Raw genomic sequence first — 22974 nt, 5'->3', positions numbered from 1 at the left:
TGGTTTGTATGTGGAAAATCTGCTAGCTTGCATTTTTTGCTACAAAAAAACGTTTAGTAGCAGTTTTCCAAATCCTTCTGATAGATCGCTTTTCTTTTTAGGGTCCTGCTGGTCCCCCGGGACTTATTGGCTTACCAGGCACCAAAGGGGAGAAGGTAATAATTCAGCAGGGAAAGCGAAGATGAAAATATATTGTAATTATAATGTACTGGCTAGTGTATATGCAAACCTTACCTCTACTGGGTATAATCAGAATTGCAAAACTGTGGGTCAAAGGCACTATACTGTTAACCGCTAACAGGTGCTCCTTTAGTTCAAGTAGCAGAGGCCTGTGTTTTGGGAGCAGCAGGATCTGAGTTCTATTCCTGCTATTTCTTTGACGTTCAGAGTGGCCACAGCATACAGCATGGTGACACAAAGGAAGTCCTAGGTACCCATGGAATTGTTGGATTATGAGTACTTCAAAATCAAATGAATTCAGTCCTTAAGGGGCATACACCTGCTTTGAGACATTTTTACTTTGAGGCAAAAATATAAAATTAATTTGAAATCCACTCTGCAGTCTGCTTTGGCATCCATCTCCTAAGCCAGTTAGCTAATGGAGTGAAGAGAATTCCTAAAGATCTAACTCTCAAGCTGAACCAAATATACCCTAATTATAGGCTATATTGTCATTTTAATTATTAAAAAAATCCATTTTTGCTGACAAGTAGACTATCAGCCATAGAGTCCTCAGCAATCACGGGGTTCCTGTTAGCCCTGTTAAATAAATGTCATAGTACATATATTCAGAGAGGACTTAAATCACTAGCGAATAGGTATCTGATGAGAGAGCTTTATAGGCTAAGCAGGGCTGCATCTACGGAGCTTATCCATAAGACAGAAAAGAAAGCCAAATGTATTTCTGAGCAGCAGAATGCAGCATAAGGCCCTTTACCTCCCTCCAGTTTTCCTTTTGCACACACATTTTTTATTCTCCTAGTAGATGTGTATGACACAAATGATAGCATCTGAGTCTTCTGAGATTGCCATGTTCTCCAGGGCATTAATATATTTAAAAAGATAAAGACAATCATAGACTTACTGAACCAAATTCATCCCTGGTATAAATCCAAAGAGATTAGTTTACTGGATTTCTTCTTTTTCAAAGTAGTCTGTAGTCAGCTGTGCTGTAATTACAGTGTCTTTAAGATTCTCCAGTCACCTTCCATGTGAATAGATATTAATGCTTTCTCCCATTACACCTTTCTCGCTAGATTTCTTAATTCCCCAAAATTTGCTTTCCAGAAATCTAATATGCATGTACTACTGCATTCTGTGATCCCGTCCCTTATTATCTGAATCTAGCCAGCTGTTATTCTCTCTCTCTATCACTTCCTATCAATTGGAAGTCAATAGAGTTACACCAGGGACAATTCTGACCTACTTTTGTCAAACACAGAAGATTCTAAATGATACAGTTTAGCTTGTCCACATTCCCCATGTTTCCAGGTAACATGCACCTGCCTTAAGGAGAATTATTGTCAACAACAATACCAAATCATTTGCATATGAGAGCTGCAAAAAATACTTTCCCTTTAACTCTCTCCAGCCGTTGTTTGCTTAAACATTAGTTATGTACATTTATATTGAGTCCCAACAAAACTACAAGACACAGAGTTCACTTAGTTATTTTGCCAAATAGTTCTAAGTTTACATATAACATAAGAAACACTTAACATGACATCTTTTCTTCTTCTTTATTTTTTTATAACCCCAGGGCAAGCCAGGGGAACCAGGATTAGATGTAAGTATTTGTTACGTTATTTTAATTGTGGCATCTGCGAACATCAAACTTTAAAATGGGTGGTGTTTTAATTTTACAAATACTTATTTTCCATATAGGAAATATAGCAAACACTTTATCTCTCATTTTCAATTAAGTCTGCTGTGCCCAGAGGAGTGATCTGGTGGATGAGAAGTGGACTTACTGTAACACACTTATTGCAGTACAGCCATTAGACCACTCCACTTCATGCCCCACAGATGTAACTGTGCCACAGTTTGATTGAATGCTACCTAGTGGATGGATGAGGAATTTCAATTTCATTAAGAATATATCAGACTAACAAAATCAAAATCCTTGTCCAGGGGATATGATACCATGAAGGTATATTAAACCATTAGCTTTCCCCCAAAGAAATCAGCCACTGATGTGTGCAAAATATGTGGTTTCTTTCTAATTGACCTTGTGAGCTAGCATGCATTTGATGGAGTTGTTTGGAACTAAACTTACAAATACCTTTCTCATATTTAAAATTCTCTTGATAGGGTTTCCCAGGTCTACGAGGTGAAAAAGGAGATAAAAGTGAAAGGGGAGAGAAGGTCAGTATATTTTATATCTTTCCTGGTCACAAAGGGCCAGATTCTGTCCACACAGTCATGGCAACCCTTTTAAGCCAACAAGGTTAAAACAATGTAAATAGGAGAAGAAGTTTGCCCAAAGATTATCCATGAAATTTTTTGTGTGCATCTATATGTACATACACACAAAAATCCTGTACATTGTATATAAAATATTTAATAGAAATGTTTTCACCTCAATAATAATTTCTCCTGCAGTCGCTGCAACACAAACATTGCAGCCCTGTGCCCTAGAGCATGAGAACCAAAGAATGAAGAGGACGTAGTCTAATCAATTTTTATTTTACTGACCAAACTGCCAGAAGTGTTTTAAAAAAAAAAAAAAAATGAAACCTCATCAGTGGTGAAAAACGTCAATTAGGGATCAGATCCTAAAGTTCTGACTTCAGTGGTATCTTGCACAAGCAAAGACCCAGTGAAAATTGAGTCAGTGTCTCAGGTTCTGTCCATAGATGCTTTAAAACTCTTTCTAATGTACAGATCCAAGGTGCACCTCTACCCCGATATAACACGAATTTGGATATAACGCGGTAAAGCAATGCTCCGGGGGCGCGGGGCTGCGCACTCCGGAGGAGCAAAGCAAGTTCAATATAACGCGGTTTCACCTATAACGCGGTAAGATTTTTTGGCTCCCGAGGACAGCGTTATATCGAGGTAGAGGTGTACTTGTAACCCAGGTAAGGACAGTTGTTAAAAGTATAAATATTATCTTGCAGGTTTCACTGACTAAGGTGAATGGGAATTGACTAAACATTTCTAACCTGTTAGTACTACAGGGCCCGTGTCCACAATAGAGAAATGTGCACTGCATCAATGTTAAGCAAGGCCTACACTGGTGTGGTTTACTCCAGCATCTCACTGGTGTGAGTCCCTCTTTATGTCAAAGCAGTGTACCTACATTGAGGTAGAGCTGGGTGAAGAATGGTAATTCCATTTCATGGAGGATTTCAAGTTTTTAAAATTTTGGTTTTGTTCTGATTTGGAGCAAAACCCCCAAATTTTGAATTTTCCATGACACAGAAATCCAGGCGGAAAGAACTGTTTTGAAAAATCAAAATGCTTTGTTTCAATAATTTCAAAACTAAATTCTGTCTGGCAGGGAACTGGGAGCCCCAGCTGAGCCAGGAGCCGTGGAGCTCTGGAGCCAGTGTAGGTGGGCTGATGGGAGATAGGAGCATGGAAGCCCTGGGGAGCCCCAGCTGAACCAGGAGCCTTGGAACTTAGGAACCAGTGCTCCCAAGCCAGATGGCTCCCTGGGCTGCCTGGGACTTGGGCAGCCCAGGGAACCAACCAGCATGGGAGCTGGGGAGCCTGGAAGTTCTGGGAGCCCTGGCTCCATGACAATCTGCCAGGCAGGCTGCCGGGAAGGCAGGTGAACTGGCAGAAAACCAGAAATTTGCCTCATTTTCAATGGAAATTCATCAGAATCAACATTCCAGCATTTAGATTTTGATGAATCGGCATTTTCCAACAGAAACCCATCCCATGGGAAAATTTCCGACGGGTTCTAATTATGGGTTTGCCTCATTGTAACTACCGCAGTGTATCGACACCATTGTGAATCATTCCGTGAAAATGGTAACACTGGAAGTCTTGCTCACATTAAAATTGAACTGTCATCCTTCTGTGTCAAGTGTGGTTTAATCTTTTTATGGCGTCAACAGGGAGAAAGAGGAATACCTGGCAGAAAAGGAGCCAAGGGGCAAAAAGGAGAACCAGGACCGCCTGGGTTGGATCAGCCTTGTCCAGTGGTATGTGATTATTTTGCACAAGGGGAAAGCTTTACCTTACATCCCGTGGCACCAAGAGTACCCATGACACTCTGCTGTCAGTTGGAGGGCTCTGTTTGACAGCTCAGTTCTTTTGCACTAGACCAGAGCAGATTGCTATTGTTTTCTGACTTTTTTTTTTCAGTGTTTCTTTTAATCTGCGCTGCTAAGGCATCAGTGCTCAAGACATATCAGCTCAATGTAATGCTCCTTTACTTGCCAGATAAGAACTGGCTGCAGTAATAAAGATAAGGACCTTGTGTTAAGGACCTTCTCATTATATTTAAAAATCAAAGATAGAGGTGCAGTAGGTAGTTCACCCTTTCAAAAGAGTGGTGAGTGTTTTTAGCCCAGCACATTTCTGTTCAGATCTTGGGGATTTGGAGGACTATGAGAAGAAGATTAGATATTGAGCCAAATTCATTCCTCAAGTCACCAAACATTACTTAAGTGAGGTTGCACTGGGGTTGAATTTGGCTTGTTTTTTTCTTCAGAAGTTTATAGTTGATTGCAGTGCAAATTTCTCAATTTATAAATTAACTCAGGTTAAAATTAAACTCCCTTTCCTGCGAAATAAGGACAGCTCACGCATTAGTCCAAAGGCCATGTTTTAGGGCTGGTTTGGCAGTCTTGGCACATTGTGCTACCATGCACCAGGGGCACCTTTTCATTGTGAATTCCCCAAGCTGTCAGTGAGTCCAGGGGAAGAGGCATGCCATTGAGTGGTCCCTCTGACAGCTGCTCAGAATGGGACAGTGACTAGCACCAAAGGGCTGTCTCACCTCAGACCGCAATTGGGACTGGTTGAGAGTGAGAGAGAATCCGAGAATCTTCCATCCACTTCCTCAAAATTGCTGGTTTTTAGACACCAACATTAATCAAACTTACTGTGTATGTTTCCAGAGTTTCACATTCATTTGATAGGGCCTACATCAGTGGTGGGCAACCTGTGACCTGTGGGCTGCACACGGCCCGTCAGGGTAATCCGCTGGCAGACTGCGTGACAATTTGTTTACATTGACTGTCCGCAGGCATGGCTGCCCGCAGCTCCCAGTGGCCGCAGTTTGCCCTTCCCGGCCAATGGAAGCTGCAGGATGCGGCGCGGCCACTGGGAGCTGCAGGCGGACAGGCCTACGGACAGTCAATGTAAACAAACAGTCTCATGGCTCGCCAGCGGATTACCCTGACAGGCCGCAGGTTGCCCACCACTGGCCTAGATAGCACAGTTAGATTCTGTTTTATGTCAAGGTAGACAGGTGAGTGAGTTAATAGCTTTTATTAGACCAACTTCTGTTGGTGAAAGAGAAAGCTCTCAGCTACACAAAGCTCTCCAGGTCAAGGTAGTCCTCCTTTTCTAAACTACTGTTTTCTTTATACCTGTAGAATGGGTGTGTTGGTGCTTATCCATCTTGGTAAAATGCTTTGAGAATTATGGATGAAAGTTACTTTTTTTATTTATTAAAGTAACATTGTTTAAATCAGTGGTTATAACTTATTCCAGCCATAGTGATCTACTGTGAGGTACATGCTTTAAACAAGATACGGTAGATGATTCTTTGTTAGGCCTGGTCTACACTTAAAACTTTTGCCAACATAGCTTGTCAGTCAGAGATGTGATTTTTTTTTTCTTCCTTCTCCCTACCTCTGACCAACAGAGCTGTGCTGCCAAAAGCTCTGGTGTAGACACAGATATACCAGCAAAGAAGTGCTTTTGTCGGCATATCTTACTTTGTTCAGGAAACTGGCATAAGCTATACCAGCATTTGTAACTCATTTTAGCTTCTGTGGATCAGTTTTCTTTGTGTGTCAAATTATTTTACTTCCATGGTTTTAAATTTGCTGTTATAAAGTTATAAGACGTTTGTCTGATGACAGAGTTGATGGTGTCTAGATGAACTTGCTATTCTTGTCATCAAAATTAGATTTACTGTCATTTGAATCCATTTTCTTTCTGTTGCTGATGAAATTATGTCTGTTTAAGTAACTTTTCTGTGTCTTTCATCGATCTCAACAAGCAGTTCATTTTTAAACAGGGAGATCGTAATATTAAAGGCGATAAAGGGGAGCCAGGCTTACCAGGCCTGCATGGGTTGAGCATACCCTGCCCTTTGGTATAGTATCTCCTCTCTTTTCCTTTCTTGCATGGCTCGTGTGTCTAATTGTTTCTGAAGCTGCAAAGCCCTTTCATGATGGATATATGAGTGCATTTCCCTAAAGAGAGAAGGAAACACACATAAGATTCAGAGCCAGTTTGTACTTCTATGGAATGGTGATCATAGGAGTACACTGACAGGCCATGCATTGAAAGAGCATTTGCTGTGTCAGAATCCAGTTGCCCGCACATATTAGCTGTCAAGTCAACAGGTTAAAGTGCAAAGATTATGTGAAAAGGTGTGTGCTTGGCTGTGCTGTGGAAAGTGACTCTGCATGGCCAACTGAAGGAGCTTGCTGTGAGAAACAAAAAAAAAAATGCATGTTTAGTTGGTCTATATTCTTCTTCCAAGCAACCAAAGGGCAATACACAGTCATTCTGTTCCCACATGGATCAAGGAAACCAAATATATGCAGGAGACGCCAGTGAACTCTTGACCTTTGCTCCTCAGAGGGTACGTCTTCACTTACATCCGGGTCCGGATGTAAGCAATCGATTTTCTGAGTTCGATTTATCGCGTCTGGTTAAGACGCGATAAATCGATCCCGGATCGATCCCGGAAGTGCCCCGGATCGATCCCGGAAGTGCTCGCCTTCGACGCTGGTACTCCAGCTCGGCGAGCGGAGTACGCAGCATCGACGGGGGAGCCTTCCTGCCGCGTCTGGACCGCGGTAACTTCGGACTAAGGTACTTCGAATTCAGCTACGTTATTAACGTAGCTGAATTTGCGTACCTTAGTCCGAAGTGGGGGGGTTAGTGTAGACCAGCCCAGAGTAGTTTTATCTACCAAAGTATTTCCCATTCAAATTACAGGGAATACTTCAGTACAGGTAAATACCGAGGTGTGGTAAATATCAAGATTTTAATGGCATTCACTGTATATGGAATCTGGTTTCTTCTGTATGTAGACAGTATATGCACTTGCTGATACAGTATTTTCATTTCCTAACTACTATGTATGTGGGTTAACCTATACCTGATTGTTTCAAGATCCTGCGTTTGAGTAGTTGTCATCCTGCACTTCCTGACCTGCTGCATAATGTTGCTGTGTGCTATTGAGCATGCTCCCTGTGTAGTGTTTGCAAACTAGTTTTTAAGTCTGTAAAGTGCTTTGGGATCCTCTGGGGGGAAAGGTACTATATAAATGCAGGTGATTATTATTATTGCCAAAGTAAATATATGGGTTGTATATTTTTAATTAAAAGTTTCTGTCTGGGGCAAGATGGTGACTTTACTGTACTTAGCAAGAGCCAAAGGAGGAGAATAGGTCATACTTGAACCCTGAGTCATCTTGCCAGCAGAAAGTGCAGGACAAGACAGAGTGGGCTCAGGGTTGGCTTTGACTGATGGATGTCTGAATGTAAGAGCTGGATTCCTACTCCAATCCTCCAAGCTCCTCCCATCCTACTATACCCCCGGCAGCAGAGGGCAGGAATTTACCTCTAGCAAATACAGTGTTCAAATGTGTTACTATACATGTGTTACTATAGCATGACCTGTGTATCATGACATGAGTAATGTTGGGAGGGTGTCATTCCCCTGCCACATCTGTCACACTGGGCTTCATGTAGGTTAGGTTATCTTAACTTATGAAAGTTAATGCAAAATATAAGTAATAGGCTGTGAAATGATGGATAGTAGGGGCCTGGTTTTTAAAAGGATCGGCCCAAGGTCCATGTGCATTTTTCACTTATATTTGCACACAGACCTGGTATTTTCACACACAATACCTAATTAGTTACCTTTCTACCGACTTATGTGTGAACACCCAATTTTCACACGCACACACAGTAATTACATGTGCAGAAATGCACACAGATGGGCCTCATGCTCTTTAAAAATCCAGCACCAAAAACTGAGTATATATAGGTGTCTTAATGTGCTATTTCTTCCAATGTGGCTTTGAACTGGAGAGTTGGTTCATATTCACGTCTAGCCCCTTTCCCTTCTAAGGATAGGTTAATTAATTCATGTGTCACATGCACACGGTTAATTTTTTCCCCCTCACTATAGCCAAACTTTACCAGCTTTCTGATCTTCACAGGACTCTGATACGTCTGTGTGTCAGTAACTAAGCATAAAAGGCCCAATCTTTACACCCGTGCTCCCACTGAGTAGTCTGTTACTCCATGAGTCATTATTATTTGTATTACTGTAATGCCTAGAAGCCCTGGTCATGGACCAGGACTCCATTGTGTTGGGTGGTGTACAAAAACAGAACAAAAGGATGGGCCCTGCCCCAGAGCATTTACAATCTAAGTGACCTCTTATTGAAATCAGTGGAACGACTCTGGACTTCTCAAAGGGATTAAGTGTTGCAGGGTCAGACTAAAAGAAACTGAGATGTCGTTTAAAAAAAAACTAAAACAAGAAAACCACCAAAAGATGTGTGTTCCTGCAGAATTCCCTTCATACATGCTTCTGACAGCATAAACCCCACAGCCTTTTAAATCAGGTTGTGAAATGAATTCACTATGATTCCAAGTTTTTTTTATTACTCCTGATACACTAATTGTTTCTCTTGCATATGTATTTTTGTTTATATACAAATATATGGTTTTGCATGGTAATTAGAGTCAGTCTTTGTCGGTTGTTCTGCTGAATCTTACACCATCATGATGAATGACCTGAGTTTTTTTCAACATGACACTTAGGTAACTTCCAACAGAAATGACACGTGTGAATTAATTTTTTCAGGGACCAGATGGACTGCCAGTACCGGGATGTTGGCACAAGGTACAGTGAACCTCCCTGTTTTGTCAGTGGTTTGAATTTGGTTGCATTTTGAGTTTTTGTTTGTATTTCTGAGCTTCACTTAAACGGTGCAATGGAGAAGGTACCTTACGTAGAAATTGCCTTACTAGATCAGAGCAGAACTTATGTATCCCTGTCTCTTACAATAGTAGAACCAGATGCTACAGAGGAAGTGCAAGATACTCCACAGCTGACAATTGCTGAATACCTTACTCATAAACCTTGTCCATAAAGAGCCAGTTTTTTTCAGGCCTGGCTTTACCAGGGCTCCATTTTTGCACTTCCAGTTTAGGGACCCAGTCATGTGCATAGTTAGTTAGTTTAGTAACTTGATTAATATGGGTAGCTCACATTTAGGGGAGTGGGATCATTCATGTAAAGAAAGCTACTCAGTGTACAAAAATTTGCAGGTTTGAGCCCTGGGTCACTTAGAGCTCTTTGTATCTGGTTTGTAGGCACACTTAGATGTTTATGCATCCAAGTGGCCTACATTACACTGACAAATATTTGCACCTGCCAAACAGCTAATCTTGCCCAGAGAGTGTAGGGGTATGTGTATAACATGTATATATAGTCCATTTAGGAAATATAATCATATGAAAAAAAAATTAAATGTTGAAATTGTTGTGCTCAAATTAAAAGTAAGTTAAGCCCAGATTTTTGAGATAAATATCCCCCACTCTAGCCAGGCAGTTCAGAATGGGGATTGTGCCAAATGCTTCCTCAGCAATAAGTTTCAAATAAATGTATTAAAATTATTTTTTCCCAATGTAAAATCTTCTTGATGCCATCAACGAACCACAAAGTATTTGAGAATGTAGCAATTTTTGAGAATGTATCATTTTATGACAGCCCAGATACCATGGTTTTCAAGGATGCCATAGTGCTTGTGAAATTACTGTCAGGGATAGCTTTAATGAATCGGGAAAGGTGGAAGCTTGTTCCTGTGCTGAATGTCCCCTGCTACCTGATTAGTGACGGTGGTTGGCTCAGAAATCTGGGTTTAACTTAATGTCCATTCTAGCTTTACAGTTCTCTGTTAAGCCCTGCCCATACTCTAGCTTTTAGCCATGATTTTGAAACCAGATAGAGTTTTGGTCTCTTTAACCAAGTTACAAATCATTCGGTTCCATACAGGATAGGGGTGCTGGAACAATTTTTATCGTGGTGGTGCTGAAAACAGAAATCATGTATTTGATTATTACAACTTCAAGCCATGGGGTGCTGCTGCACCCCCAACACCCCTACTTCCAGCACCCCGATACAGAAATATTTCTGCCATCACAATAGTGTGTCCACACCTACCACACTGCCTGAAAGTGTTTGTATCAGTGCATTCTAGGAAAATCTGGGCAGCTATTCCATAGTGCCTCAGTAGTGGGGATAAAGCACCTAAATGACATGCACACACAAGAGCAGCAGCACACAGGACAGTGCATTGTGGGATACCTAGTGCACAGACAGCTAGGAAGGAGGACTGCCCAAACCAATTGCCTGCATATGGTTATGGCATTTTCTCCGTACCACTAAAGGACAGTACTGTAAACTAGTTACAGGCAGAGAAGCATATGCCAGACTAACACTCTGGCAATGCTGGGACATTGGTAGCTGACACAGTTACTAATCAGATTTTAACCATGTGATATGGGGATATAAATCAAGTTCAGAGTCGACCACATCACTAGCTGGTTACAAACTCAGAATGTGGGCGGGGCCTTAAAGGAACATATTTAATTCTATGTTGATTCATTTAGTTGTTTAATATTAAAAAGTCAAAAGGGGTCAATTCTTACAGCATTAACAATAATTAACTACTTTGCAGTGAATGAGTGTAAAGAAACATTCCTGTCTTTGTGATTAAAACATTGTCTGTGTGTTTTTTTTCAGTGATCTCTAACCATGAAGCATAAAGTATGTAAATAATGTGACATATTTTGATCTTTTAATTTTTGTAAAAAAATATCAACAGTAATATATTAAACTTTTTTATACTGGATGCTGTCATTTATGGACTTTTAAAATGTTATAAAGTTTCCCAAGCCCATAGGACATGCATGGAACTATTGGGAGTTTATATACAAACAAGCTGCAGTGGATGGGAATAATCGTATTTGCTGCTAATGCTACTGTGTGGACTAACAGTACTGAGACAATTTGTTGCCTAGTGTGCCTTAGAGCATGGAGGAGAAAGATCCCTCTTCTAAATTTGGCTTTCAACTCTGCATTTCTGTTGCACACTCACTAAAAGGGTGAAAAAACATGGCTGAAAGCAAAAAAGAAAAGAAGAATGCAGCCCTAGAAATGAAAGAAACTAATTTGTCATCTGGCCGAGTGAAAGGACTTTCAGATGGCAGAGAAAACAAAGCCAACCCCATTCGCTGCTACATGCTCCCACCCTGATGGAAATAGTAAAGTTTTGGCTCAATATGATGAACTCGGCCATCTGTGCATGCTTCAACTACTAATGACAAAACTTGTATCTCGGGAAGAAACGTACTTTTCACCTTCTGGAGTGTGTGGCTGAAGAGTTGCAAGAGTCTTGCTGGGGATTCCGTCTTTGTTACTGCAGAATCCAGAGAACCTGGGAAACGTCATCTGCCAAACACACTTTAAAAGAAAATTGCTATCTTAGGCTCGGCGCATAGTGAGAACTCTGCTAAAGTCTTTTCTAAAGCAAGAGAGCACTTACACTGGGGGGGCTCCCAAAACTCGGTAGAGGTCACAGTATGAAATATGGTATTCAATTCCCTTGGTTGGTGGGGCTTGTTTTGTGAACATTATACAATTTGATCTGCATACTCAGACTTTTCCTCCACCTCCTTCTCCCTGTCTCTCTTTTTCTTTGCTGTAAATGAGTTTGAACACAGGCCAGGGCCGGCTCCAGGCACCAGGCAACCAAGCTGGTGCTTGGGGCGGCACCTGGAGGGGGGCGGCGCGGTGCTCGGGCCGCCGGGGAGAGCGGGGCCACAGCCGGGCTCGCCGCCCTCCCCCCGGCGCTCTGGCCGCCCTCCCCCCCGCGCCCTCCCCCCGGCTGCCGGGGCTCGCCGCCCTGCGCTCTGGCCGCCGGGGGGAGAGCCGAGCCCCAGTCGGGGCTCGCCGCCCTCTCGCCGCCCTGGCCCCGGCGCTCTGGCCGCCGGGGGGAGAGCCGAGCCCCCGCCGGGGCTCACCGCCCTGCCCCCGCCGGGGCTCGCCGCTCTGGCCGCCGGGGGGGGGGAGCCGAGCCCCCGCCGGGGCTCGCCGCCCTCCTCCCAGGGCTCCGGCCGCCCTCCCCTCCGGCGCCCTCCCCCCGGCCGCCGGGGGGAGAGCGGAGCCCCCGCCGGGGCTCGCCACCCTCGCCCCGGGGCTCCGGCCGCGCTCCCCCCGGCGGGAGAGCGGAGCCCCCGCCGGGGCTCGCCGCCCCCCCCGGGCTCCGCCCCTGCCCCCCCCCCCCCCCGGGGCGGCGGAGGCTTTTTTGCCTGGGGCGGCAAAAAAGCCAGAGCCGGCCCTGACACAGGCTCAGTCTATACCACTTACCCACTCAAAAATACTGGGTGAACTGAGATTACAGTGACACAGTAATCTCATTCTGCAAGTTACCTTGACCAGTTCCATTCCATTCTTGAAGAAATGAACATCCAGAAAGCCTAATGGCTTCTCTTTATGGGATGGGGAGAGGGCTTAACAGTAGACGCCAATGACATTGAAAAGTGGACAGACAAAACTTGGATGTACCGGTAAACAGGTCATCAGAGCCTATTTCCTATATCAGCTAAAGCCTAATTAACCAAAAGCTCAAGACCCAGGCTTTTAGGACATGCTGATTTTGTAGGTGATGTACTAGTAGGTGAGGGACCAGGAGCAGTAAGGTAGCCAGGCAGATTGGAGAAACCTAGAGTGATTGCATAGCCATCAAGTACACTGGTCTTGGATAGGAGCTGCAACTGCATGCCTAGCCATATAGAGCGGAGTAGCAGCGGGCCACCCACGGGGGAAGGGATGGCGTTCCCATCTTGGAAGGAGCTCTAGAACTGGCTGAGGAGAGTTGGCTCTAAAAGGAAAAAGTTGCATTGCAATCCTTTGACCTCTGTGCTCTTCCCAATGCACTTCTTTAGTAGCATAATGTAACTAAAGAATAATAGAGAGGAAACATCAATATTTTGTGCCAGTGGTGCTTATTGTGTTGATCCAAGCCTTGTGTTTAGATCATTATTCCATTGAGTCTGCGGGGCACATGCAGGCTTGTGATGAAGTGAGGATACTGGGATAAAGGCAAGAATTATTGAGCTTTGCTTGTACAAGTTAACCTAGTGCCGAGTTAATTCCAGCTCTAGTAATATGAACAAGGGTAATGTGCTCAGTAGTGTATGCTGCTCTCCATTAATGTCTCCAGACAGATAGTAGAAAGTTTCAGAATGATGCCGATGAATTATCATCCATGCCTTAGTGCATTATTTCTACTGGATTTATTTAGGAAAGCCTCCTAGACAACAGAGACAATTTCCTGTACACTGATTAATGTTTGAAATGGACATACAGCTCATCATGATAGAAGATGTGGACTACATAAAAGATTCACAGGAATATGCAGTTAACTTTATTTCTTATATTTATCAGCCACTCTGATTTTGTATTACTTGTCTTTTTTGTTTAAAGACTATAAAGGTGTATATTGTATTTTTTACTTTTCTCTATAATTATATTGATTAAAAATCAGATAAACTAATAGGTCAAGAAACAGGAATTATATAATTTAACCAGCAATAAAAATTCATTTAAATTATTTCTAATTCATGAGGTTAGCTATCACTTCAAGGGGCGATTCTGAAAGGCACAAAGGGCAGTACGCACTCAGTTCCCTAGTTCACGTTAACATAGTCCTGTTTGACTATGTTAACACGAACTTTTAGATATCTTTTAGAGCACGCCAACAGGATCTACATGGGGCATTTAGAGTTCAGCATACTGGAGTGCTTTACAAATCACTACTCCTCCAGTGCATTTTGCCAAGCTAATGTAAACAAGCCCTAAAGCTAGAGTGGTTTATTTCATTCACTGTTGTTCAGGGCAGTCCTGGCCGCATGCTGCACCCTGTCATTTCAGTCACGTTAAATGCCCGATTCCTGGTAACAGTTCCAGTACAGTTGCCCTGTCTGGCCTAGTCTATGCAGAATTTTAGGGAAATCTTCCATTGTTGGTCTAGCATTCATGTAGCACAATCGATGCAAGCAACAGTGTGATTGCACCAATCCTATAGTAGTAGTGGGAGATCTTCCTATAATTCCCGATGGGAAGATATCCTCTGGCCTTGACTACTTTCCAAATATTTCACATCATTGCAAGTTTTAGTTCAGTGCCACAAGCATATAGACATTGGGAGCCTGAGGTAGACTCACTGCCAGCATTTTAAACAACCTGATGATTTAAGCCTGCCCTTGTGGGGGGAACTGTAGTTTGCAGTTGATGCAATTACGTACTTGGAGGTTAATCAAGGAATGTTTCTCCTAGTTAGGAAAGAGATTGGGAGAAAACCCAAACTGACTCCAAACTGAACATATTTCTTTCCAAGCCTTGATAGTTATTTTTGGTAGTTAGATTAAGAAATCAAGATGTTGCCACATACTTTTTCTTTCACAGATTGCTGACATTTTCTGTATATATAATGATGATGAACTTATTTCTCCTGTATATTTAAAATCTCTATCTATGAATGTTTTCTCCTAATGCTAAAGCTGAAATATTTCTTATGTGTTTTCTAGAAAACCAAAGGATAAAATGTTTTAGTCAGCTTTTCAGTTTTATAGTTTGGTGTCTGATGGTCTTTAACTAAACAAATCATTGATATGTGCTTTTTGAACTGGTCATTCTTGTTAATGCTAAAACTGAAAAGGATGGAATCTACCCATGTCAAAAATATCTATTAAGCATATTCCATATTTTTTATGCCTGTCAGATATACTACCATGGTTATCTACTATAAAAAGGTTGTATGTTTGTTATGGCCAAGACTTCCATGACAGAAACCCTGTTCTTAGGGTTGCTTTTTTTTGTTCGTTTGTTTTCTTGTTTGTGTTTTTGTTTTATTTAGTCACAGGATCAAATTCCTAGATAGTGTAAAACTGGCATCAGTCCACAATGGAGCAAGGATCCTTCATGATTTTTTACAAATTTTGGCCCCAATCCTGCAGTCAGACCTGTGCAGGCAGACTCTTCCACCCACAAGGATCCAACTGCAGGATCAGGACTTTGGTGTTCTCTACATACCATGTAGTGGAGTTTGAGTTTTCAACTATTAGCTAAACACTACTAAATTGTGTTATGCAATTCACAATAAAATAAATAGTATTTATTTAAATATTCTCATCACTTCCTATGGCAAACAACTTAAAGTATTGTTACGCTATGACACTTCCAGATTTATTGCCATGACAAACAGCCAGCCTCTGCCATAAATAACCTTTCATAATGTATAATTATGCATCCTTTTGGCATGAAAATTCAATAAACAAAACTAGAGGTATAAAGTAGTACCCATGTGTTGGTAGATTGCAAGGCAACTGAATGGTTGTTTAATGCTGCCCCCTAGAGGATATGTTTTCAAGAGAAATAAGTAGCTTTATGTCAGGGAAAGGGGAATCTGATTTTTCTGATGTTAATTTGGGGGGAACGTATGGATAACTCTCTCTCTTATGTATTTTTATGGTTGAAATATCTCTGTAAAACAACAGAATATTTATTTAAATACAGTTTCATATTTTCAATTTTTTTTTAGTTTGTACATTTTCTGACATGTCACCATAATGGGAAACACCATAAGCTTCTCATTTGTTCTTATTTAATTGTTGTCCTAGTAATTAATTCACTGTGCTTCTTAGATAGACCAAAAAAAATTGCCTGAGATTACCAGCCAAACTTCTTTGAGAGGAGAGAACACTCTTAAATATTTTCCATATTGTCAACAGATTTATCTGAACAATGAGCCAAATGTACAAATAAAGAGAATTAAAAATCTGACTAAAATGTAAACAATAAAAGCTGCTCTTAAAAAAATTATCCTTAGACAAGTACTATATATTCTTGGCCCAATTCTGCTCAACAGAGTTTACACCAGTGTAGCTAAGAGTAGAATTTGGCCATCTTTTTTTTTAATGGTCCTTGTTTCAATTAGGATGCACTGTATCCTCAGTATTGCTTTCCCTCATTTTATGCATGTGATTGTTTTTACTTCATAAGCATTTTTTACCGGACAATGATAAAAACAGATTTATAGGTAAAAATTTGCTGGTGCACTTAATACATAGAACTGGGCTTCCTATCTGTTAGCAAGAATTTTTTTGAAGTATTTAATGAAATATTTTCACTGATTTCAAGCTGCCCAAGTCACTTTAATTTGCACAACTGGCACAGATGTGGCATATTACCTTGGGTGTTACTGACCTTGGCAGCCCTACAAGACAACCTTTATGCAGAGATGAACTGTTTCACTGCCAAGAATAACTATTCTAGAAACGCAGAAAATTAGGAAGGAAGAACAACTGATCACTTTAGTCCATCCCCACTCCATTTTGTTAGGGGATCAACCAGTCTTTGGCAGCTGTACCCAAGATTGTTGTAAATCCCATATATGAATCTAATCCAGTTTTAAATACTTTGGTGACTAGTAGTTTCATCTACTTCCTTTGGTAGTCTACTGAACATCAAAGTAAACCACTGAGTACAATTACTCTTCTTAATTTGCACTCAGTCTCTCTTGCTTATAGTTGATTCATGATTTAATACATAGTTTTAATTGTGTGATTCTTGCATGTATTTGTATTCCATTTAATCATCATGAGCAAAAATGTTCTAGTATTATTTTGTGGAATATGAGCCCACAGTAAGTGGTGAAAACCTGTCATTTCAATAATTTAAAACTGAACTGGACAAGGCACATGAGAATATACTGCAGAGACTATATAGTATTCTAGAGAATTTAGGGGGAAGCCAGAAAAAGATATTGAGGCATCAGCTTTCAATGCATTAGAAATGCGAAGGCTAGGACTATATAACATGGTTTAAAAGAGAACTAGATAAATTCATGGAGGTTAAGTCTATTAATGGCTATTAGCCAGGATGGGTAAGGAATGGTGTCCATAGCCTGTTTGTCAGAGGGTGGAGATGGCTGGCAGGAGAGAGGTCATTTGATTACCTGTTAGGTTCACTCCCTCTGGGGCACCTGGCAGACAGCATACTGGGCTGGATGGACCTTTGGTCTGACCCAGTAAGGCCATTCTTATGTTAGAACTGGCAGTTATCAAAACCACTGACTGTAGGGAACAGTATATCGGCAGTTTACAGTTCTCCTTTCATCTGCTGTAAAACCAATGAATTCCTGTATACACCTCTATCCTGATATAACGCTGTCCTCAGGAGCCAAAAAATCTTACCGCGTTATAGGTGAAACCGCATTATATCGAACTTGCTTTCATCTGCCGGAGCGTGCAGCCCCGCGCCCCCGGAGCGCTGCTTTACCGTGTTATATCGGGTCAGAGGTGTACTACAGGCTGGTTGGTAGAGGCTGCCTCATTGTTGCTGAGTTTCATGTAATGTGAGCAGTCAGCTAACTATTTTTGTGAGGCTCCATTATACAACAGAGACTTATTAAAAAGAGTGAAGTAAAAATGGAGGAATCTCATGCATATATTTAAAATACATTATCTGTAACTCACTAAGACCTGCCCTGCTGCTTTTTCTGATGATAAACACTGATTTGTACACATCTTCAAAAAGTGATATGTACAGACCCTAGGTTTTGCAATTTATTTTATTTGAGTGTGTAAAATTGAGTTTGTATTTTCAGATTTGTTTTCTTTAGTTAAACATAAATATAGTTAGAACCTGATTTTGCAAAGTGCTTAGCACCCAATTACTCACTGAGTTTCAGCATTAGGCCCATTGGCTAAAATGAAAGCTGGATCAGTCTCTTACTGGGTGCATTCTGGTTGGTAACTTCAATGTGGTGGAGTGCAATATTGTAGAAATTCTCAGAATACAATAATTTTTATCTTGCACTGTTTGTTTTTTCTCCATTTACCTTTGATGTTTTACTTTCTGCATTTCACAGGAAAAAAAGATATATTCAGTATGATAAAACATACAGCTGGAAATGCCACTGAGCAGGAAGTTAAGGCTACAATCAGTTTACAATCCAAATAATCAAAATGCAAACAAAACCACCTGCTATCTGTTGCCCCATACAGTATTATTTTGGGTGGATATACAAGTCTTTTTAAACTGCACTCATTTTATAATCTAAGTGCAATTATCTGCAGTTCAAGAAGCTACAACTGTTAGTATTTTGTACTAAATGAAAATCTGACCTATTTATACAGTATTTAGAAGAATATAAATAAATGTATTAGCTCACCTGGTTTCATTATGTCAGTAGGGCCTGATCCTATAAACTGCTATGCTTGCATTCCTTATTCATGTGGGTAATCACATTCACTTCAGCTGCATCTGTTCATCTACCCACATGAGTAAGTGTTTGCATATTGGGCCTCTTGTGAATAACAGTTCTGTTTGAATGTATTTACATAGTATCTTATACAAAGCTTTCCTAAGTTTCAGTAAAATGTATTGCTTTTCTAAAACAAAAATAGGTACCTTTATACAAAAGAGCTATTTAGCAAGTTTTATTTTTAAACCCTTTTATACACTGTTATAAAGTACATGCCAAGAGAAGTGTTATATTTAGTCATAATTTTGGGGAACAACTGTTCGTTTGTTTTTTTTAAAAAGGCATTAATAGTGTTTCTTATCCATTGTTTATTATGTTAAAATGGTATTAACTAGTACTGCATCATTTTATTTCTATTTTATAACTGCAATGAACAGTGCATTATTCTGAAACCCTCAAAACCATTGCTTCATTGTGTTTTAATCTGTAATAAGTTAATATTTGGACTTAAAAAAAAAAACTGCCTCCCTTTATAAGTTGTTTTTATGATGGTGTGAATATGTATATTAAACTGCAGCATCTGTAACTAAGAATAAACTTTCCAAATTCTAAATGTTTGTTGTTTTAAATAACTACTAAATGTTTTTAATGAGGCAAGAATTCAAATACAAATTAACAACCTTATTAATTTCCCCTTTAATGTATGTTTAGTTATTCAACAAGTCACTAATATAAAACAAATGAATTTGATTTTAAAATCAACATAGTTTTGAGTCCATGATAGATCATTTCCAAATCATTCACATTTACACAGAAATTAAATTCCTCTTGTATTTATCAAGTAAATCTGTTCACAGCTGCAACTAAAGATGCAATTTATTGATGACCGTATTTTCTAATCAGTAACAAAATCTATCAAGCTGTTTCAAACAGTTCACAAAGGGCTCAGGCCTGCAATCTCTGCAGACTGCTTACTCCAGAACATTAGTGGTTGCAGGCATTGTTTTGTAACATTTACGCTTAAAACAGGGCAAACTTTTTATGCAATGGGTGGGAGAATTCCCCTCAGGCTTTCAATAGTTCTTCCACAGTGTAAACAAATCTGTGCAAATAAGTTAATGTGACCAATCTGAATTAATGAGAATATTTCCCCTGTTGTTCATGTTCCCTCTTTACCAGTTTGAGAGTAAGCCATTTTTCTCCAGCATTGTCAGCTCTGCTACTCTTTCACTGAGCAAACACAGGAATATGGGAATACAAACTTTTCTTTGCTTAAGACTATGGGGTATATATTGTGCTGCCAATAAATTTGTGATATTGGACAATGTTCTGAAAGGTAGCCCACAAAAACACACACCACAATTAATTTTTAGATATAGAAACACCTGCCTTAAAATACAAATATTCAAAAGAGAAAACCTTACAACACAGATAATGAGGATTTGGAAGGGCCCAGGCCAGTGACATATTATTTTTATTAACGCCATGTGAATTCTAAAGAAGAGTCACCTACTTCACTGGTATAATCTCCACAGAATCCAGACAAGAGGTCTGAAAGTGATCACAGCATCATAGGACTGGAAAGGACCTCGAGGGGTCATCTAGTCCAGTCCCCTGCACTCATGGCAGGACTAAGTATTATCTAGACCATCCCTGACAGGTGTTGGTCGAACCTGCTCTTAAAAATCTCCAGTGATGGAGATTCCATCACCGTATTATACACACACAAGCAAGGGCAGGGCCGGGACTGAGAATTAGGAGACTCCAGCGTGCCCATCCCCTTTGGGGCACCAAGAGAGGGAGGCAGGAAGAGAACTGGTCTAGGGGGAGCCAAGGCCAGCAGGGCGGGCATGGGGCAGAAATGCTCCTGAGGGTGCCAATCTAACACCCCCCCCCCAGCGCTCCTCGCCCTACTCTTGCTCTTCTCGCCTTCCAGCTGCGGCGCTGGGCTTCAGCAGCAGCAGGCCCCGTGGGAGACGGAAGAGGGGGGTGTGACTTGGCGGGGAGCGCCGGCCCAGGGCGCTCCCCGAACGAGGCTGGGCCCGGGCCCGGGCCCGCTGCGCTGGCGGGTTCCCTCAGGAGCGCGGCGCTTCCCTGGCGGGGCGGGGCTGGAGCCGAGCCCGCCCGGAGAGAAGGCAGCTCGGCGGGGCGGGGCCCCCGCCCGCCCCCCGCCCCGCGAGAAGAGCCATGCAGGCCCGGCCGTGGTCCCGGCAGGAGACGCTAGCCCTGCGGAGGCAGCTCATCGGGTAGGTGCGGCGAGAGCAGCGGCCGGCCGAGGCAGCGGGGTGGGCTCAGGCACTGCGCGGAGCATAAACGGGTCGCCTCTCTCCTTCGGGCGCGGCTCGGGCTGCTACGGCCTGTAAGGAGCCGGGTTATCAGCTGAGCCCGCGGGCTGCGAGACTGTTAGGGACGCACCGAGGCGCCCATTGCCCGCGCCTGGACAGCGTCAGCTGGTCCCGGGTTCAGGGCAGGGCGGGCAGCCCCTTTCCTGACGCAACTCCCTCCGCGTTTGCGTTAGTTTGAAACTTCACTGCAGAAATGAACTCCGCTGCGCCTCCTAGTAGCTGGGAATGTAGGCAGCGCTCTTCGGGGATCGTTTCTTTTTTCACATCTACAGCTGTGGTGCTTTATACATAATAGAAATAATAACCCTCAGCCCCAATGTTCTTTGCTTTGTCTCCCAAAATATTTCGGTTTCTTTTTCCCTAATTCACGGATCTGACGATTTGGGGGGTTTCAGAATTCCCTCCCTCTTTCAATTTCTGCATTCAAACGTGTTACAGTTGAAAATAATTTTGACTCCACTTGTTCTTGAAAATACTGTAGTTTAATCACTTTCACTGTCTTGATGATGATCTCAGGTTATGTCCACACTCGGGGTGGGGTGTAGAGTACAGGCATTCCATGTGTAACTACAGGCTGCAGTGAAAGGCAGACTGCATCCACACTTGTCACTGGTGTGTGTGTGACAAGCTCCGGCAGTGGGGAAAGGCTCTGGCAGCAGGAAGCAGTGGGACACTACATTGCTAAAATAGCAGTTTAAACAGGAGCAGCACTTCTTGGGTAGATAAAGAGCTATGTAGAGTATATGACCTGTGGGTTCAGGGCACTCTACCCACCAAAGCCCAGTACTGCTGGAACGGGGGTTGCTGCTGCACCACCTGGCTTGAAATAGCATTAACAAACACCAAATACATGGTTTTCGTCATCCGCATCCCTCACTATAAAAATTGTTCCAGAACCCCTGCGTAAGCCATGTCTCACAGTCTATACTGCTGTTTATACCTGGGCTAGCTGGGTGTGCTGTGTCTGTAGTCTACACACTTCCATAAGTGAAGAGGTAGCCTCAGTTACATTGCTGTAAATCCAGAATGGTTATTTTGGATTAACGCTAGAATAATTTAGGAGTAACGCCAGTGCTGTTGATGTGTTTTATATGGATTTATGCTGGTGGAGCTGAGATGATGATCAGGCTCTTAGCTAGAGATCTATAGAATCATGACTGGTGTGGAGAAAGTAAATAAGAAAGTGTTATTTACTTCTCATAACACAAGAACTAGCGGTTACCAAATGAAATTAATAGGCAGCAGGTTTAAAACAAACAAAAGGAAGTATTTTTCCACACAACGCACAGTCAACCTAAGAATATGGAGTGTAACGTCACAGTTGTGAAGGCCAAGACTATAACGATTCAAAAATAACTAGATAAATTCATGGAGGATAGGTCCATCAATGGCTATTAGCCAGGATGGATAGGGATGGTGTCCCTAGTCTGTGTTTGCCAGAAGCTGGGTATGGGCAACGGGATGGATCACTTGATTATCTGTTCTGTTCATTCCCTTGGGGACCTGGCATTGACCACTGTTGGAAGACAGGATACTGGGCTAGATGGACCTTTGGTCTGACCCAGTATGGCCGTTCTTATGTGTTATGAGGCTACTTTTGTTTATATTGCAAAATGTCTCTCATACATTTAATTTCACATATTCCACTTCATTTTATGATACTACAGCCCAAAACCAGAAGTGTAATTGAGACATTTACAAAACAGAAGTACCTTTAATGTACTAGATTTCCTCAGCAGAGTTCAATTAATTGGCAACAGAAGAAAATTAACTATTGGACATTTCTTTGCACTTCAAAAAGATCACAAAACCCCATAGAGCTGTTGAATGCAACAAAGATAATAGCAAGGAATCTGATTATGTGACTGTTGACCTTTGAAATTAAGTTGTGTATTAAAGACCAGACTAAGGACAGACTTCTCTCAATTGGCTTTTCTTAATCTGTAAAGGTTTTATGACGAAGGATATGGGTGGAAAGTGAGCTCTGCTGTTAGAAGAAATGTGTTATGGGTTCAGTCATACACACAACATGAGGAACAATCTTTCAGAATTTAATCTCATAATTGATGTGTCCACAGTCATCGACATTGGAAGCCAGATTTCTTAATAAGTGCTATCTTCTAAGTGCTAAAGGAA

At 41.8% G+C, this 22974-nt stretch overlaps 2 protein-coding genes across 2 annotated transcripts in view; both read left to right on the top strand.

Moving 5' to 3' along the window:
• COL23A1 (collagen type XXIII alpha 1 chain) overlaps positions 1-6289 on the top strand; it is a 315082-nt gene extending 308793 nt beyond the window's left edge. Inside the window, exons 25-29 of the mRNA XM_065410054.1 lie at positions 102-155; positions 1760-1786; positions 2311-2364; positions 4068-4154; positions 6206-6289. Of these exons, the coding sequence (XP_065266126.1) occupies positions 102-155; positions 1760-1786; positions 2311-2364; positions 4068-4154; positions 6206-6289 (306 nt within the window). The remainder of the gene's footprint in view (positions 1-101; positions 156-1759; positions 1787-2310; positions 2365-4067; positions 4155-6205) is intronic.
• Positions 6290-20655: 14366 nt separating this feature from the next.
• The window catches only part of PHYKPL (5-phosphohydroxy-L-lysine phospho-lyase), a 24248-nt gene continuing 21929 nt past the window's right edge, over positions 20656-22974 (top strand). Inside the window, exon 1 of the mRNA XM_065410068.1 lies at positions 20656-20739. Coding sequence (XP_065266140.1) covers positions 20681-20739 — 59 coding nt within the window. The 5' untranslated portion in view covers positions 20656-20680. The remainder of the gene's footprint in view (positions 20740-22974) is intronic.

This window comes from Emys orbicularis, chromosome 8, assembly GCF_028017835.1.
Source record: "Emys orbicularis isolate rEmyOrb1 chromosome 8, rEmyOrb1.hap1, whole genome shotgun sequence".
In the NCBI taxonomy this organism is placed as follows: domain Eukaryota; kingdom Metazoa; phylum Chordata; order Testudines; family Emydidae; genus Emys; species Emys orbicularis.
This window is presented reverse-complemented; position numbering and strand designations above follow the sequence as displayed.